The 17,314-nt window shown below is 38.5% G+C and overlaps 3 protein-coding genes across 3 annotated transcripts; 2 read left to right on the top strand and 1 right to left on the bottom strand.

Annotated features, from left to right (window-relative positions):
- Positions 1–824: 824 nt before the first annotated feature.
- LOC103449511 (ubiquitin-conjugating enzyme E2 variant 1D) lies at positions 825–4,585 on the bottom strand. Its single transcript, XM_008388833.4, has 4 exons — positions 4,268–4,585; positions 2,533–2,672; positions 1,806–1,931; positions 825–1,253 (listed from the first exon to the last, which is right to left on the bottom strand). The coding sequence occupies exons 1-4, from the start codon at positions 4,299–4,301 to the stop codon at positions 1,113–1,115; spliced, it is 441 nt and encodes a 146-aa protein (XP_008387055.1). The 5' UTR covers positions 4,302–4,585; the 3' UTR covers positions 825–1,112.
- Positions 4,586–7,872: 3,287 nt separating this feature from the next.
- LOC103449550 (uncharacterized) lies at positions 7,873–11,039 on the top strand. Its single transcript, XM_008388876.4, has 2 exons — positions 7,873–8,093; positions 8,708–11,039. The coding sequence occupies exon 2, from the start codon at positions 8,723–8,725 to the stop codon at positions 10,745–10,747; it is 2,025 nt and encodes a 674-aa protein (XP_008387098.3). The 5' UTR covers positions 7,873–8,093; positions 8,708–8,722; the 3' UTR covers positions 10,748–11,039.
- A 1,424-nt stretch (positions 11,040–12,463) lies between these two features.
- Positions 12,464–17,070, top strand: LOC103449512 (uncharacterized). The gene is made up of 12 exons (XM_008388835.4): positions 12,464–12,934; positions 13,035–13,137; positions 13,251–13,326; positions 13,544–13,640; positions 13,780–13,882; positions 14,011–14,144; positions 14,504–14,681; positions 15,140–15,294; positions 15,493–15,702; positions 16,027–16,374; positions 16,498–16,624; positions 16,718–17,070. Exons 1-12 carry the CDS (start codon positions 12,788–12,790, stop codon positions 16,867–16,869), a joined length of 1,830 nt encoding a protein of 609 aa, XP_008387057.3. The 5' UTR covers positions 12,464–12,787; the 3' UTR covers positions 16,870–17,070.
- Positions 17,071–17,314: the final 244 nt, after the last annotated feature.

The raw sequence follows: 17,314 nt of genomic DNA, 5'->3' as shown, positions 1-17,314 counted from the left end.
CACTTTTGATTTGGTTGAGAGATGATTGTCTGCTGCTCACGCGTAGGAATCCCGATATGCCTCAAGGGTCTTTTTGTTATCTTTTATCCAAAATCCACGTGTCGCCTTGTGATTATTTTTAGCTCCACAATGATGGTGTTATCTTACCAATTTGAGAGATTTGGAATAATATACCTTCAATTCCCAATAAATTAAATCTAACGAGTTATCCAGTTTAGTCGTTAATTAATCACCAAACGTGGCATGCTTTAGATGACGTTCGTGTCAAAACTCAAATCCATTATATTAGATCCTTATCGAAGTATCCGCAAAATCACTTTCAATTTGCTTCTTGAATTTTTTAAATAAAATTGAGATTTGAACAATTAAAAATTGTCAATTTTCCCTACTGAAAAAAGTTGAATATCCAACACTAGTCCTTCACTCAAAATATCCCTAATGCTAACCAAATGGAGGCTCAAACTGATTCTTTAGTGATTAGATTTCGTGCTTCTGCATCAAAAAGATTGCGGTAGACGGCTACCGGACCTCGATCGTCTTGAGATCCCATAACAGTACATCTCAAACAATTTACTTTGAACAAATGCACAGATAATGGACACAACACAATTTACAGTTAATCTTTTAACAACACAATTAGTGCCCAATTCAGAGAGACACATGCTTCCTACTGTCGTTCCAGTTTCGCTTACAACCACAATTTTCTTGCATGGAACTTGGGGTTTGATTTACCGGCCCCCTTTTCAAAATATAATGCTTGCAATTTGATACGTTTTACCCTCAAATTAACAAAAAAGAAAACAACAAATCTAGAACAAATACGATGGCGAATGAGTATATATACAGATAAAGAGTGGAATATTCCACTTAAAGGGTATGTTAAATATTTGACACACATAAAAATCCCATTAATGAAACAGCATCCCTTCAACACAGTTCGATAAAATACAAAAGCAAAACAAAGACGAAGCCATGGAGAGGTGACAGGAGAAACTTTTTGGGGGCACTCCCCTGCATGTTCTTAACATAGGATCTACGAGGGCATTACAAACTATATATTGCATATAGTATATGCAATTGGATCCATGATGATAACTATACGGTCTTGAAAGCTAGAAGTAGGTACCTTCTGGAGGCTGGACCAACTTCCGGTTATGTGGGGCTCCCATCTCCTTTTTCAGCTGTGTCAGAATATCTTCCATGGTGTACTCTCGCTGCCAGTTTGCAAGAAGTCCAAACTTCTTTGGTTCCACCTATCGAATCAAATGCACTCAGATATTGTCAAACCAAATATCGTTAAGCACAACCACGTGGACTGAATTTTCAATAGTCATACACCTGGTCAAAAATTCGTCTGGTCCGGCTTCACTGTTCTTATAATCATATTCAATATCATTGAAGAATAGAGAGTGCGTGCATGCGTGTTGGGTTGGGGGGGGGGGGGGGAATAATGTGGTTTTTTGTTGTAGCGGTTGTAAAAGACTAAGGTACTTTATTTTTCTTCTCGCCAAAACAAAAGACAAATACATTACATATTGTCAAATGCACTCAGATATTGTCAAACTGAACATCGGTTGGACTGAATTTTTAATAGTCATTACATCTGGTCCAAAACCCGTCTGGTCTGGGGGAGACAATCCTGTGGTTGTAAATGACTAAAGTACCTTATTTTCTTCTCCCAAAAACAAAAGACAAATCCATTATGTATCGTAAGTGCAAATCACTAGCTGGAGTGAGAAAAGAATATGCAAAGCAAAACGCAAAACAACTGAACTAAAAATCATGTAATGAAATTATGACCATACCACTCCAGTTTCATGGTTAACACAAGTCATGTTAACCCGAGAATGAAAACGAACACTTGGTGGCTTCTCAGGGTAATCTTTATCACAGAACAATTTCAACTGATAGATCCGACCTTCATGTACAGTCTGGAAAAGAGTAAAAAATGGAAATATTACATTAAACAAAAAATACACGGAAAAATATATTATGAAGCAGTAGAAAAGATTTATTTAACAGTAAACTGATTCAATGAAGGGGAATATAGAAAGAATTAGCTCCGAAAGATTTTATGCTATATTTGAAGGTTGGGAAAGGGAAGCTTCTTCCTTTTATTCACGAGATTTGAAGAGCATAAAACCAAGCCTCACTCCCGGCAATGCACCTTCCTTTTCTAAAATAGGTCATTTAAAGAAAGAGATTGAACAATTAAAGTCAGTTTTTAAGCAGGCACACGTAACTTGCATCACCTGTGAAACCCACTACATTGTAATTATATTTTAGTTAGTTCAGCCGATGCTTGACACTAAACACATATCCTTTTAGGATCTAGTATGCTTTGCACAATCAACACTTTCTCCCTTGAAGGTCTAAATCAGGGACTATTTGCAATAAATTTAAATAGACTTTCTTGAAATTCTGGCGAGACTACAAATCCAACACAATCTTTTCTGATAAGCACACATGAAATCTGACAAAACAAACGTTAAACAAAAACATGATATACTCGAAACGCGAAGCGAAATTTACATTGTGGGGACCAATGATGGTGCCAGTCCAAGAACGCATGTAGATGTCATCTCCGTCATCCATCCCATAGCTGACAGTGCCATCCCCAATACCTTTTTCTCCACGTTCAAGTTCCTCCAGCAATCTGAAGTTTCGTGGGACTGCAAGAAAACTCAAGGGTTATACATGGTTGAAAGTGTATGGGAACATAACCAGAATCTTACATTCTTAATAAATTCCTTTTATTTACAGTTTTAGGAAATGAGAGAGATAAGGCAAGTCAAGACGACACCACACTCCGATACTTAGAAGTTTCGTGATTACGAGATCATTCTCCCATAATATTTCCTAATGTCATTTGTACTAAATCATTCACTTGTACTCACTAAAGGAGAGCTTGAACCTATGTACTTGTGTAAACCCTTCACAATTAATGAGAACTCTTCTATTCCGTGGACGTAGCCAATCTGGGTGAACCACGTACATCTTGTGTTTGCTTTCCTATCTCTATCCTTTTATATACTTATCCACACTAATGACCGGAGCAATCTAGCGAAGATCACAAAAAGCGACCGTTTTCGCTACCTAGGATCTATCTTGCAAGAGAACGGAAAATTAGATGGAGATCTCAACCATAGAATACGAGCTGGATGGATGAAGTGTAAGAGTGCATCCGGCGTGTTGTGTGACCGTCGTAGGCCACTGAAGCTCAAGGAAAAATTTTATAGGACGGCAATAAGGCCAGCGATGTTGTATGGCACAGAATGTTGGGCGGTGAAGCATCAACACGTACACAAAATGGGTGTAGCGGAGATGAGGATGCTTCGTGGGATGTGTGGGCACACGAGAAAGGATAAGATTGGGAATGAGGATATCCGAGGTAAAGTAGGAGTAGCCGAAATTGTAGGAAAGATGAGAGAAAATCGGCTCCGGTGATTTGGACATGTGCAAAGAAGGCCGACTGACGTTCCGGTTCGAAGATGTGACTACGGGACAGAGGTTCAGGGCCGAAGGGGTACAGGAAGACCTAGGAAAACTTTGGAAGAGACTCTAAGAAAAGACTTAGAGTACTTGGATCTAACGGAGGACATGACACAAAACCGAGCGCAATGGCGTTCTAGGATTCATATAGCCGACTCCACTTAGTGGGAAAAGGCTTTGTTGTTGTTGTTGTTGTTGTTGTACAGTTTTAGGAATGATAAACACAAACACAACCAAAAACTTGTATGCAGAGAAACCAAAACATGCTTGGATTGAGCGGGAACATTAGTTGGCAGCTTCAAATTTCAATGGACAATAATTAGAAGAAAAAAAGTTCGAAGACAAAAACTACTTTGGTTTATAATTTATACAAAATACAAATTTGAATATACAAAAAAAAATTGATCTTTTCCTCATAAATACACTCTATATTTCAAAGACAAACACAAAGTTCAATCTTACCTTTCAAAGTTCAAATACTGCATGCGCAAAATTATTCAGAAATGAGCTCAATATTTTGATTGCAATTAAACGAATTAAAAAACATTAGGGAAACACAATTCAATTCAACGCAACAAAAAAACCCAGCTGGAAAATGCAATAATTAAATCAACTAAAGGCCAAACTCACCTACCCACATGCGAAATCATATCAAAAAACCCATAAACCACAAAATCAACAAAAAACCATTTGCACAATCGATCAAAATTACACAAGAACAAAAAGATCAAGGCAAAATTCGATCAAACGATGACTTGGGTAATGATAAACTCACCCACGACACTCGATCCTCCTGAGCCCAGCGTCATGGATGATGATGATGATCAGTTGGGTGGGTGGGTGGTTGGATTCTCAGGTGGGTGTGCCGAGATCTAACGGAAGCGAGAGGTATCGGAAGAGGGCGGAGGCCGTCGAAGAGTGAGGAATATGAGAGAATCTGGAGAGAGAGTAAGGCGTTGAAGGCAAAAGTGGGAATAAAGGGGAAAGACTTGAGGGCAGAGGGATTTTGATAGGTTATGAAGAAAGATGATGGGTTGGGATTTTTTGGAATTTTGGGAATTAGGAGGACTGTTTGTTTGCAAGTTTAACTTTTACTTTGTCTTCAAAACAACAGACACTGTTATTTTGTCTTTGTGGGTTTTCATGTTTGGGCCTATTGGGTTGTGATTACTTTTATTGGCCCAAAACTGCTATTGGATCAAGGAGTGTGGTGGTGACCCGATCACAATTGGTCGTGTTAGGGAGAACAATTTACATCGAACGGATCCACAGTAACAAGGTATTTTGGTGCAATATGTATTGTTATGTATAAGTTTTTTCTCTAGATGATAATGCATTATTAGATTGGAATGCCATGGTCGTATTGATTGTAGTCCATGTAAGTTGCTCTCTATGTTAAGTAGGGTTATTACGCATTTTGGGTTGGTTTGAAGTTGTGGTGCTTAAAAAAATAAACTAGTTATTAAAAAATCTAGAACACCATATGTATTTGGTAAAACAAAAAAAGTGTTTATTTAAAAAACTGATGTCAATGGTAGTAGAAAAGTACATAAAGACATAAGCAGTGAGGTATCCTGCTTCTAGAAAAGTGTTTTTATTTTCAAAGCATAGTGAACAGTACCTAAAAATGAAAATTTCAAATGGCAAGTATAACCCGCCATATTTTAAGACTACAATCTTTGCCCCTGTATTGTTCTTTTTAACAGTTATGATATCACATTAAATACTATATTCTTTTTAGTAATTTAACATATTCACAACAGTTTTATATAAAAGTTATCAATAATCAGACACAATTTTTTTGTTGTAAAATCACTTTTACAAATATCAAATACTAGACAACTTTATTTTACAACTGTTTATTCTCATAGTACAACAAAAGCAACATTAAAAAAAAAAGCACAGCAATATAGGGCTAGGTTCAGTTCGAAACGGTTCTGTTTTTTGCCAACATTGACACCGAACCGAAATTTTGGTTCGGTTCATTTTTTTTTGGTTCGGTTTCGATTGGTTTTGTTTTTTTTTTTTTTTGAATGAAAACAATTGAAATTTGAAATTTTAACATTTCCAACACAATCATAACATAAGCATTCCAACTAGAGTCAAACACAATGAAAATAAACATTTAAAGTTCAACTAGAATCATTAATCATGTCTTCCAAAGTTCAAACTTCAAATAAACATCAAAGTTTAAGTCTTCAAAAAGTCCAAATTTAAAATAAACATCACACTTCAAGTCTTCCACACCTAAAATAAACATAACAAAGTTCAACCAATATTTGGTAGAGGCCGCATTCTGGTTGTAAACGTAAATACATATAATGATATACATGAGCTCAAAGGTAGGAAATAATCCAGCACTCTGCAGTATAGCAACCTCACCCAGTTAGAAGACAAGCAACACCATACTAAACCACAAACTGACATCTAGAAGTGGAACAAACTGACATCTAGAAGTGGATGCAATGAACATTTTAATTACACAGGAAGGAACTAGTACCTGTCTTGTTCGAGTCTCAGGTGGATGGGAACCATAAACAATCGAACAAAGATGCTTTCCCACAGTTTCAATTTCTTTCTAGCAATACAATAGACGACACAAATTCACTTTGACAAGTTAGTACAAAATAATTTGGTCAATAAATAGAATCAAGAAAGAAAAAGAGCATCAACACTAAAACATTAAAAGAATTTCCTTTTTAAAAGCTGAGAAATAAAAGTGAATGTTAAAATATCAGAGATGCACAATCTGTTGAGACAATACCTTGAAGCCACCAGTTTCAGTTTGCCACCAAGTGTCAGAAATAGGACATTTTGAATCAAACCGGGCTTCTCTTCCCTCCCACTTCCCATACGCTCTCATCCCCTCCTATTTTGTGCTGTCACGATTAAGCCATGTTAACATTTTATATTGATTTTTGTATACAGATAATAAGACAAAAAGCAATAGTAATATAAAATGTTGACGTGGCTTAACCGTAACCGCACAAATAAGAGGGGATGAGAGTATATGAGAAGTAGAAGGGCCGAGAAGCCAAATCCTTTTGAATCTCCAATCACATTGAAAAACTAGACAACAAAACCACCATGGATACAGAAACATAACCACCAAAAACGAAACCACCATGGATACAGAAACAGAACCACCAGAAACAAAACCACCATGGATACAGAAACATAACAACTAGACAACAACACGAGTTATAAGAAAATGGTCATTGTTACACTTACAAATCATCAAGAGCAACTGATAAATGACTGTGATGTTCACATAGCAGACGAAATGAATTCCAAATCTCCCAAGAATCATCCTGCAAAAAAAAGTTCAGAAAAATGAGTTTTATCATCCGGTATGTCAAATTGTCAATAATCATGCCATTATTTTACACGCACGAAGAAGGCCAAGTTCATGCAGAAGGTTTAAGCCCCATATAAGTTTGACTACCGAATTGAATGCACAATAAAAAAGAGGCAACTCTCCACACCTGACCTGACCTCCCTCTTTGAAAACTTAATCAGAAGGGACATCACTCACCGAGGTATCAGTGTTCACATCCATGGTTTCACTGTCTGACTTGACCAATGGAGGCCGCAACCACAACTACAATATAACATAACAAGAATGGAAAACCCAATGAGCTTCAAAAGTAGATTACACAAACAGGTCGAAATATGTAAACTGATTTGGATGAACAATGGTACCTGCGTACTGCTTAGGCTTTGTAAAAGCTGATTTACACATTGAGCATAATTAGCACAAGATTTCCCCTTTGGAGCTAGATCACGGGTCACGGGGGTGAGAGACTGAAAGTGAGATGGCGACTGAGAGGAAGTTGCAGCTCGCTGGGAAGGAAGAAGACGAAGACTGATTGTGTTGAGACTTGACAGAGGGTGCGCGGAGCGGTGAAGGTTGAGAAGGAGAGGGTCCAGAGTACCGTCAGAGGGAATGAGGGATCAATGTTTAGCTTTAGGATTTTAAACTGAAGTCACTGAATGACGTCGTCGACCAAGACCAATACGAATACAAACTTTTAGAACGACACGCCGTTTCCAGTACTAAATATAAAATGGCCTCGTTTTTTACAACATTTCAGTTAGGTTTGGTTTTTGAAATTCAGAAACCAAACCAAACCAACTAAATTCTGTTCGGTTCATTTTTTTTTTCGGTTTGATTTTTTTGTTTTGTTTGATTTTTTCAATTTCAATTCGGTTCGATTTTCAATTTTTTGAACCTACACTTACAACAATATCTAATTAGCCCTTATTTTGGAGAAACACTCGCAGGCAAGCCCGAAACTTTAGAAAGCCCAAGGAGAACACTGAATCGTCTCGTCTACCCGAATACGATAAAAATGCAAGACTGACTTACTTTTTGGACTCGTCGGGGTCCTTTATGGCCAAGGCTCTTACTATCTCTCTCTCCATTCGCATCAACTCGCGAGTGACTGGGACGCGCTTTCACCTTTCCCTCTTCCTTTTTGATCCTTCCATCCTTCCTTCTAGAGAAAGAAAGAAGAGAGAGACGGAGAGAGCACTGAGCGAGCGCTCCTGTTTGGCAACGACGCGACGGCCATTCCACCTCTGTTTACCGCTCTAACACGGTAAATATTCTTCATCGCACTATTTATCTTTCTCTTCCGTTAGGGTTTCTGCCATTGATTTTGCGCGCCTACCAACTGTTTGATGAAATTCTTCAGAAATGTTTTTTTTTTTGTTCTGGTGTGCCCAGGCGCTGAGCTTAGTTGAATTTTTACTGCTTTTGTTGTTACTGTTAATGCCTATGAGATAGTATATTTTCGATTTTCCTATTTTTTTTGTAATTTTTTTACTGTACTTCAAATCATAAATGTACGAAGCTATTAGGTCTTCAGGTTTCAAGATGTTAAAGTTAATTTTAGTTTTTGTTCTTCGTCCTCATTGGAAGTCAAATCGAGTATGAGATATAATATTGGGTTGATGAGGGTTTTTATTGAGAAAGATTTTGGTTTATTTCGTTATTGACGTATTAAACTGTTGTGAAATGGACGATTGTGTTGTATTTATGCATTAATCAGTTGAATATTTAGTCGAAATCTGTGTTTCGGACTAGCTTTTTTAATGCCAAGTGCAAATTTATGCATAAATTTCGTTAGATGTGTGCACGATTGTTTTCTCACGAAAAAGTGACTACACTTCTCGTGTTTGTACCTTATTTATTTTGTTTTTGTTCGACAAGGGGAGGGGCGTCCAGATGTCTTTGCATATTGGCAATCTATCAGCTCACACTCGCGGAGATGATCTTAAACATGTCTTTTGGAGGTTTGGACGATGTAACTTGCGGCTGAAGGACAGATATGGGTTTGTTGAATATGATTTTGTGCAAGATGCTAAGAAAGCTTTGAGAGCATTACAGGGTAGGAAGATCTGTGGGGAGCACTTAACACTAACATGGTCAAGAAAACAGCCTAAACCTTTTCACGGAAATCCAAGAGGTGTGAGCTCCTATGAGCTACAACATGAGGGAAGAATGAATGAAAATGATTGGCAAGATTACGAATTGGATAATGAGCAACCAGATAGTGATGGTAGAAGGTTTAATTCTGTGAACATGCGCGATGATGACAGAGGTGATCATCGAGGAGATATTCAAGATTATAATGGAGATCGTCATGATTTTAGGGAAGGTCTTCCAGATGATATTGGTAGAGCTGTGCCCAAGCTGGTGGACACTGGCAGGTGGGGTGAACAAGTTCATGACCCATCAAACGCCAATGGGGTGGAATTTGACCGATATGAACCTCACCAAGATCACGATAGGAAATATGAAGATGAAAACTGTCGGATGGCATATTCTGGTGGTGGTTTTGCTCCACGAAGTTCCCAAGAGAATGTGAGGATAAAGCGAATGAATTGTACTACTTTGAACCATTCCAGTGATATGCGGAGTACTTGCTTTAGTTGTGGGGCATCAGGTCACAAGATCCGAAATTGTCCCAGGAAATATTCTTCTGGAAGAAAGCTCACAAAGTTTGATAATAGGCAAGATGATGCCGCATATGAAAGAAGTAGAGGTGAAGCTGAGCTAGAAAGGATGGGATCTAGGTCCGTGGGAGAAATGCAGTTGACTGAGGGTACTGCATCAAGGCACATGAATGGTGGAATGGCAAGTGGTTCAGGAAAGCATAAAATGGTGACAGACAATGTGAGCTCCCCTACGGGAAATGAAAACAACATTACAGAAATAAAGGACCATGAAGGAAAGAAGAGAAGTAGAAGGGAAGGTGAATCGCCAAAAGGGCATGGTGGTAAGAAAGCAAGGAGGTCAGTTTCATCATCACCTCATTCTCGTTATGCTGCGTCCAGACTCAGATCATGCTCAACTTCTCAATCGTCAAAGTCTGTGACAAGGTCTGGTTCCCAATCTAGGTCAAACTCAGCATCTAGGGGAGAACACCACTCTGTATCTTATGATTCAAGACTCCTTTCAACATCAAAAAGTTCAAAGTCTAGGTCAAGGTCAAGCTCCTCTATATCCTTGTCTGTATCGCTTAGTCCGTCACCATTCTCTTCAAATAAGGCGCATACAAATATTAAAGCCTCTGCTGGTACTCCCAAATCCAAGGAGATTCAGGTTAAACAGAGACAGCCAGTAGAAGGCGATGCCTGCATCGAGAAGGCTGATGATGAAAATACAATGGATGCGATAAAGAGCAGTCATGCAGTATCAAGTTTTGAAGCAGAAGTTGACACGAAAAATGACCATCCTTTGCAGATGAATGGTGATGGGGAAAACCATACTATGTCCAGGTCAATCCATGAAGTAACAAATCCGGGCACACCTCTGCCAGAGATAGGCTCTCATACTACTGGGAGTTTGTCCCCGGAGGGTTTGAGTGATGTTCAGGATCGTCAAAACTCTAATGCACTGATGATTGGACATGTACCATCTCAATCAAAGGAGCCAGCTTCAGAAACCCCCATCTACCGCACCACCGGTCGTTCAACAAGCATATCCTCAGATGAGTTGTGTACGGTTTTGAAGCACTATGGCCTGGAACTTCCAGAAGAAAGTGAAAGGCATTTACCCATGGAGGGCTACTTTGGTTCTGCTCGCTTGTGGCCATGGGAGGTTATTAATTACAGGAGGGTGAAAAAAGGCCTAATTTCTGTTGAGAATTATGCCAGGCGAGTTGCTCAGAACCAAGAATTTGGCATCGTTGATAAGTACATCCGAAGCAGCAGTGGGTGGGGAGAAATTGGGGTCGACAACCCTTGAAAGGTTTTTTCTACATTAACGTGCCGAGTTTTTGTTCACCTAGTTATCGAATCGTATTTGGCCTTAGGTAATTTGAATCGCAAGCAGTAGCTCTAGTGGGTGTTGGAAGAAGTTTTGAACAGGTAATTCTGATGAATATGTAATAGTCCTCTATGCTGACTAGGAGAAGTCACTATCACTTACATTGTAGCCTTCTTCCTCAAACATTGTGTATAATGCTGGTTGAAAGTGAAAGTTTCAGTAGTAGGGCAGATTTTGGAATGACACAAGTTTGGAATTTCGTCCTCCCTTATTTTTGTGTTTGGATGAATTCCGATTTGGTTTCCTTTCTCGCTCATATGTTGCTTTTGGTTTGGGATGGTTCTCTTTTTGTTTGACACTACGTTTTTGTTTATGTGTTTCGGTGATTGGATTCTGGTGCTGTAACTCCTTTGCATTGTTATAAAGTTGCATAATGGACTCAAGTCTCAGGTATATAAAGTGGATTCACAGAATGCTTTAGGTCACTCATGAAGAACTTGAAGGATTGGTTGCATTTGCACCCTGAAACATTGGATGCCATTGGATTTCGGTATTTTCAATTTTTGGGATTCCCGAAATATTTTCGGTATTTTGGGATGGATTGTCATTGGATTTCGATTTTGGGTTGAAATTTGATATTCTTGGGCCATGGACTTAAATTTGGACTTTTGCCTAAAATTTTGTTCCCCAATTTCATATCAATTGAAATTTAGGTTTTAACCTTGTACCAATTAAAATACCAATTCATTCATACCAAGTTAAATTCATGTTCCAAAGTTCTGAACTACTTAATTTCGTATTTCTATTTCTAATATAGTCTACTATCAAACTACTTAAATTCAACATTCAACAAGCACACAACCAAAATAAATAAATATATATATATATATATATATATTTTTTTTTTTTCAGTTCGGTTCGGGATTCTCGAATTATTGAATATGCAATCCCGATTCTCATACTGAAAGGTTTGCAATCGGTTCGGTATGAATCTCAAAATTTTGATATTATCAGTTTAAGAATTTTTCGATATGGGATCGAGATCTTTTTGGTTTGGTTTGGGATTTTTCAGAAAAAATTTCCAGCCTAGTATAACCAGAGAAGCAAAACCCAATCTACATCAACGACCGCTTTAGACTTTAGTCAAATGGATCATCATCCCACTGCATAGATGACTTAAATAAACATGGAACATTAAACTACCATTTACATCCAGAACAATCAAATATTAGATATGACTCATATGACGTTTAGAAAAATTATCCTAAAACCCATAACAACCACTACAAAACTACAAGATGGCCTAATTGTTAAGACGAGTTTTAGGTTCGTGTTTTGTACGGTATTTTTTGAGTTTGATTTTTTATGCTCGATGAATCATATACACCAGAATGGTTGCTACTTTCATTTGAAAAAACACGATCCGATCCACTTTCTTTTCAACCTATTCCACGTAAAGGGTCCTCAATCCACACTACAGACTTGGCCAAGGATTTGTTGTCCTCAATTTCATGTCTCCTTTGTGCCTCTTTAATGGTTTTTGGACATGTGTCTCCCCAATTAATTCTAAAATTAACACCGTTAATAATTTATATATAACTATATTAAAAAAAAAACTAAAAAATCGCAGAAATCGCCATTCACGCCCAAATCCCCTGCGACCGGGATCGATCGATTTTTAATCCTTCTATGGCTGCAAATTAATGTTTAATCCTTCTATGGCAGCAAATCGTTGTTTAAAGGGGAGTCCTAATTAGTTCACGCCCAAGTGTAATCCTAATACAAGGCTCACTCCACGTGTCAGTCATTTATCCAAAGCAGGTGGCGTTTTAATTTTTCAGCCTTTGGATTAGACTGACGGCTGAGTTTTCGTTTTGCTGCGTCGCATCGCGCTAAAAAGGACTGTCGAAACCCTTTCAGAATCTCACTTTCAAGTTTGCCGCCGAAAGCCACCCGGCCACCGTCCACCGTCCACCCACCACAGTCCTCTCTCTCTCTCTCTCTCTCACAGTAAGAGAGATGCTCGGTCTGACTGCCTCTCCGGCCGCCGCAACGCCACCTAACTCCACCACCACCACAAATTCTTGTCTTATTCCAAACACCACCAGTCTTCTCCTGTTATCCTCCAACGCCCAAATACGAACCAATTCCTCCTTCTCTTTCACGGTATGCACTTTCTCTATTTCTCGTCATATTATTATTCATATATATATATATATATATATATATATATATATCATATATGTGTGGTTGTTGGTGTATACAGTGTTGCTCAGGGAGGAATTTGCACTCAAGTTGCAGAACAATTAAAGCCATGGCGGCGACTGAGGAGACCCTTTCAGTCACTAACCCTCCCTCGCCCCTTTCTGGTATGCTCCTTTTGTGTTTGTTTGATAATTTAATTTTTGTGCTTTTAAAAAATAATTATGCAATATATTCATTAGAAATATAATTCAAGAGAGAGACTTTGTGTGAGTTTCAGGTGATAGGCAGGCTCTGATATCATTGTCAGACAAGAAGGATCTTGCTATCTTAGGGAATGGCCTTCGGAACTTGGGGTAATTTCGCAGTTCTTCTAAGGACGATTGCTTCGTAATGTCTCCAACATTTTGTATTAAGGAGCTCTTTTTATAGATCGTTGTCTTTTACCTGTTACGCAGCTTCAAATTATATTTTCAATTGCATTATTCAAGTAGGATATATTAAACGCTTATGTTTTAGCTTAAATGGTGAGTGTGATATGTTTTTGATGATGGTTGTTTTCTAAAACTGTAGATATAAAATTGTTTCGACTGGAGGAACGGCATCTGCTTTAGAAAGTGCTGGCCTGCCCGTCACTAAGGTGGAACAACTTACTTGTTTCCCGGAGATGGTAAGCCGGTTATTTTTCTTGTTTGGAAATGACACGAGAGAGACTTTGCTTGCTTGGTAACCCGCATTGTGAAATATCTGATTTGGGGATATTAACTCTATTATGTGAATTAAAACATGACTGAGATTTTGTGTTGCAGCTTGATGGTCGTGTAAAAACTTTACACCCCAATGTGCATGGGGGTATCCTTGCTAGAAGAGACCAAAAGCATCACATGGAAGCTCTTAGTAAGCACGGAATTGGTGAGTTCTGCTGCAAACTCTTTTACCATGCCTGCACGACTCTCTCTCTCTCTCTCTCTCTCTCTCATGCTCTGTATGTGTGGAATAAGCTAGAGCTTTAATAATTTTTCTACACAATGTTTGTTCAGGTACATTTGATGTAGTTGTGGTGAATTTGTACCCCTTTTACGAGAAAGTTACTTCAACAAGGGAAATAGAGTTTGAAGATGGAATTGAGAATATAGATATTGGTGGTCCAGCCATGATAAGAGCGGCTGCAAAGGTTGTTTATCTGAATGGAAGTTCTAGCATATTGTTGTTCAATAATTTTATAGATCATGATTCATGATAGGTTTTCCAATGCACTGAGTTTTTCAGAATCATTGTCATGAATAAAATATTTTCATCGAACTTGTCATCTTTTATTCATCAAAGTGAATCTCATTTGGTAGATATCTAGATATGAACTCCGTACTGCATCCTTGGTGCTATCCTGATACACATTGATATTGTTGTTTAATGTAGCTATTGTTCAATGTATTGCTCATAATGTGCTTTCTCAATCCTTACATCACGAGTCGTACCTGATTTTGTTTCAATATCTTTATCTGATGTTCCAAGTTAAATATGTTTGTCAAACAGAATCACAAAGATGTCTTGGTGGTGGTTGATTCAGAAGACTATCCCGCACTTCTAGAGTTTCTTAAGGGAGACAAGGATGATCAACAATTCCGAAGGAAGCTTGCATGGAAGGCTTTCCAACATGTTGCTTCTTATGATTCTGCAGTTTCTGAATGGCTTTGGAAGCAGACTTCTGAAGGTACTATGTCTTTCATGATGTTGCTTTTAGTTATAAATTTGCTTTGATAAGGCAAGGATTAACAGTGAACTATGCATTCTAGACTCTAGCTTGACTTTTGTAAGTTGTGCATTTAATATCTAAGTAGATATTAGAATCACACATGCCAAATTACCAGGTTGGTTGCAATCTATTGAGTCAACAATTTGATATTTATAAAAAATGAATTAGGAGTTAGCTGTAAATGACCTTGAAGAGAGAAGACAGATTTATCAAGTAGATTGCAATAATATCTTCAATCACGTTTTTGATGTTCATGATATAGCGCGAGGAATTACCTCGGGATGGAGGGGAAAAGACCATGGGGGTGAGGGGGAGATAGTAGTTTCTAGGAAAATTGACTTAAGTTAATTTTCTTGTGTGTCTTTTGTGATGGGATGCATAGATTGACAAACTTTTTTTTTTTTTTTTTTTGGAAGATAAATTCCCGCAGAGCTTAACGGTGCCTATGTTGCTCAAAAGTCCCCTTCGTTATGGTGAAAATCCTCATCAGAAGGCTGCATTCTATGTTGACAAGAGTCTTTCTGAGGTGAATGCTGGTGGTATTGCAACTGCTATCCAACACCATGGGAAGGTAAGATAGACATCTTCTTTTAGCTATTGGATTCCACTTAAAGAATTGATAGGGATGACCATGCATCCTTATTTTTCTGAATTGTTAGCGGCATTTATGTTGGTGGGGAAACCTTTATATCATAACTGGACCCGCTTTTGAATGTTTACAAATTAATCAGATCTCATCCTCTTTAAATCTTTTAGTTTCTGCTTGCAGGAAATGTCATATAATAACTATTTAGATGCTGATGCGGCTTGGAATTGTGTGTCAGAGTTTCAAAGTCCTACCTGTGTAGTTGTAAAGCATACAAATCCCTGTGGTGTAGCTTCACGTGATGATATTCTTGAAGCATACAGGCTTGCTGTCAAAGCAGATCCCGTGAGTGCATTTGGTGGCATTGTAGCGTTCAACATAGAGGTTGATGAGGTTAGTTGGAGTTTAAAGGGTCTGACCTCAAATTTATATATGAGATGGGAGCAGTTTACTATGCACCTTTTAAAACTGGCCATCACTAAATTGCTATTCTTTTATTTGAAACTATTTTTTTTCTGAAAAGAAATTTTTTTACCACTTGAGCCATGACTTGAATGGCTAGCTGAACCACTTTCTTTTCAGTGATAATTCAGCGTGTGCACATTGGACAACTTGAATACCAACTGATACTAGCCCTGAGAAGTTTAACTTTGTAATATGTTTACGTGTTTTGTGGTTTGCTCTGTTTCCTAAGTCCTTTTTTGTCTGTGTTTCTAGGCTCTTGCTAAGGAAATTCGAGAGTTTAGAAGCCCAACAGATGGCGAAACCCGGATGTTTTATGAGATTGTGGTTGCACCCAAGTACACAAAGAAAGGGCTAGAAATCCTCCGTGGAAAATCAAAGACTCTAAGAATCCTTGAGGCAAGAAAAAATGAGAAGGGAAAGCTTTCACTTAGACAGGTTGGTGGTGGGTGGTTAGCCCAGGACTCGGATGATTTGACCCCCCAGGATATACAGTTTAAAGCTGTTTCTGAGAAGGCTCCACAAAAAAGTGAGCTTGCTGATGCAGAGTTCGCATGGTTGTGCGTCAAGCATGTCAAAAGCAATGCAATTGTAATAGCAAAGGTCGTCTTTCTTTGCTTAACCTTTCAAAATCTCGCCTTGTTCACATTTATTATATTGTTGGTATGCCGCTTTGTGTGAATTGGATGGTACTTCTACAAATATCTGATCTTTGACTATGAGCAGAATAACTGCATGCTGGGCATGGGGAGTGGGCAGCCGAACCGCCTGGAGAGTTTACGAATAGCCCTGAAGAAAGCTGGAGAAGAGGTCAAGGGTGCAGCTTTGGCCAGCGATGCCTTCTTCCCATTCGGTAATTACTAGCTCATGCATTAACTTTTGGTTATGTTATTTAAGAGTGGAGTGCAAGAGGAAGCTTAATGCGATCAATTTCTTATGGACACAGCATGGAAAGATGCAGTGGAAGAAGCCTGCGAAAGCGGAGTTAGTGTAATTGCTGAACCCGGTGGGAGCATTAGAGATGGGGATGCCATAGACTGCTGTAACAAGTATGGAGTTTCACTTCTTTTCACAAACGTTAGGCACTTTAGGCATTGATAACGATTTTTGCCCTTGGTGCTTCCATCTCAGGACCTTAGGTCTGAATCTGTTGTTTCAATCATATAACCAAGTTTTCTCGCGGTGAAGTTTTTGTAGACATGCTTGTTTGATAACGAGGCAAATTATATGTTTTATGTAATCTGAATGCAGATTTCATGCACCGAACCAAAGATTTATAATCTATCTATGCTTGTTATATATTGTTGATCTTCAGGTGTAGTTGCAATAATTTAATTTGTTCTCGTATATTCTTTTCATTGGGATTGGTAGCTAGAATCAATGTACTCACAGAGGACACTGTTGAAATTCTTGTGTCTACTCAGAGGGTGATGCTATTCGTAGGCCCACACAACCAAGTGAACAGCCTACACTGGGATTGGTGAAATCGGGCTAGTGTGGTCCCCAATACAAAGGCAGTCTCGCTTAGTTGTGTGAGTGGGCG

The sequence above is a fragment of the Malus domestica genome, chromosome 12 (assembly GCF_042453785.1).
Source record: "Malus domestica chromosome 12, GDT2T_hap1".
NCBI classification, from domain to species: domain Eukaryota; kingdom Viridiplantae; phylum Streptophyta; class Magnoliopsida; order Rosales; family Rosaceae; genus Malus; species Malus domestica.
Note: the sequence above shows the minus strand (reverse complement) of the source record. Positions and strands in the feature narration are given on the sequence as shown.

What these genes read in the sequence shown, in the direction of transcription:
- LOC103449511 (XM_008388833.4), bottom strand. Translation starts at nt 4,301, where the DNA reads ATGACGCTGGGCTCAGGAGGATCGAGTGTCGTGG. An exon ending in AGGAGGATCGAGTGTCGTGG is followed by an intron (nt 2,673 to 4,267) that starts GTGAGTTTATCA and finishes GTTTTCTTGCAG; the next exon opens with TCCCACGAAACTTCAGATTG. An exon ending in TTAACCATGAAACTGGAGTG is followed by an intron (nt 1,254 to 1,805) that starts GTATGGTCATAA and finishes TTGATTCGATAG; the next exon opens with GTGGAACCAAAGAAGTTTGG.
- LOC103449550 (XM_008388876.4), top strand. Translation starts at nt 8,723, where the DNA reads ATGTCTTTGCATATTGGCAATCTATCAGCTCACACTCGCGGAGATGAT.
- LOC103449512 (XM_008388835.4), top strand. Translation starts at nt 12,788, where the DNA reads ATGCTCGGTCTGACTGCCTCTCCGGCCGCCGCAACGCCACCTAACTCC. An exon ending in TCAACATAGAGGTTGATGAG is followed by an intron (nt 15,703 to 16,026) that starts GTTAGTTGGAGT and finishes CTGTGTTTCTAG; the next exon opens with GCTCTTGCTAAGGAAATTCG. An exon ending in ATGCAATTGTAATAGCAAAG is followed by an intron (nt 16,375 to 16,497) that starts GTCGTCTTTCTT and finishes GACTATGAGCAG; the next exon opens with AATAACTGCATGCTGGGCAT.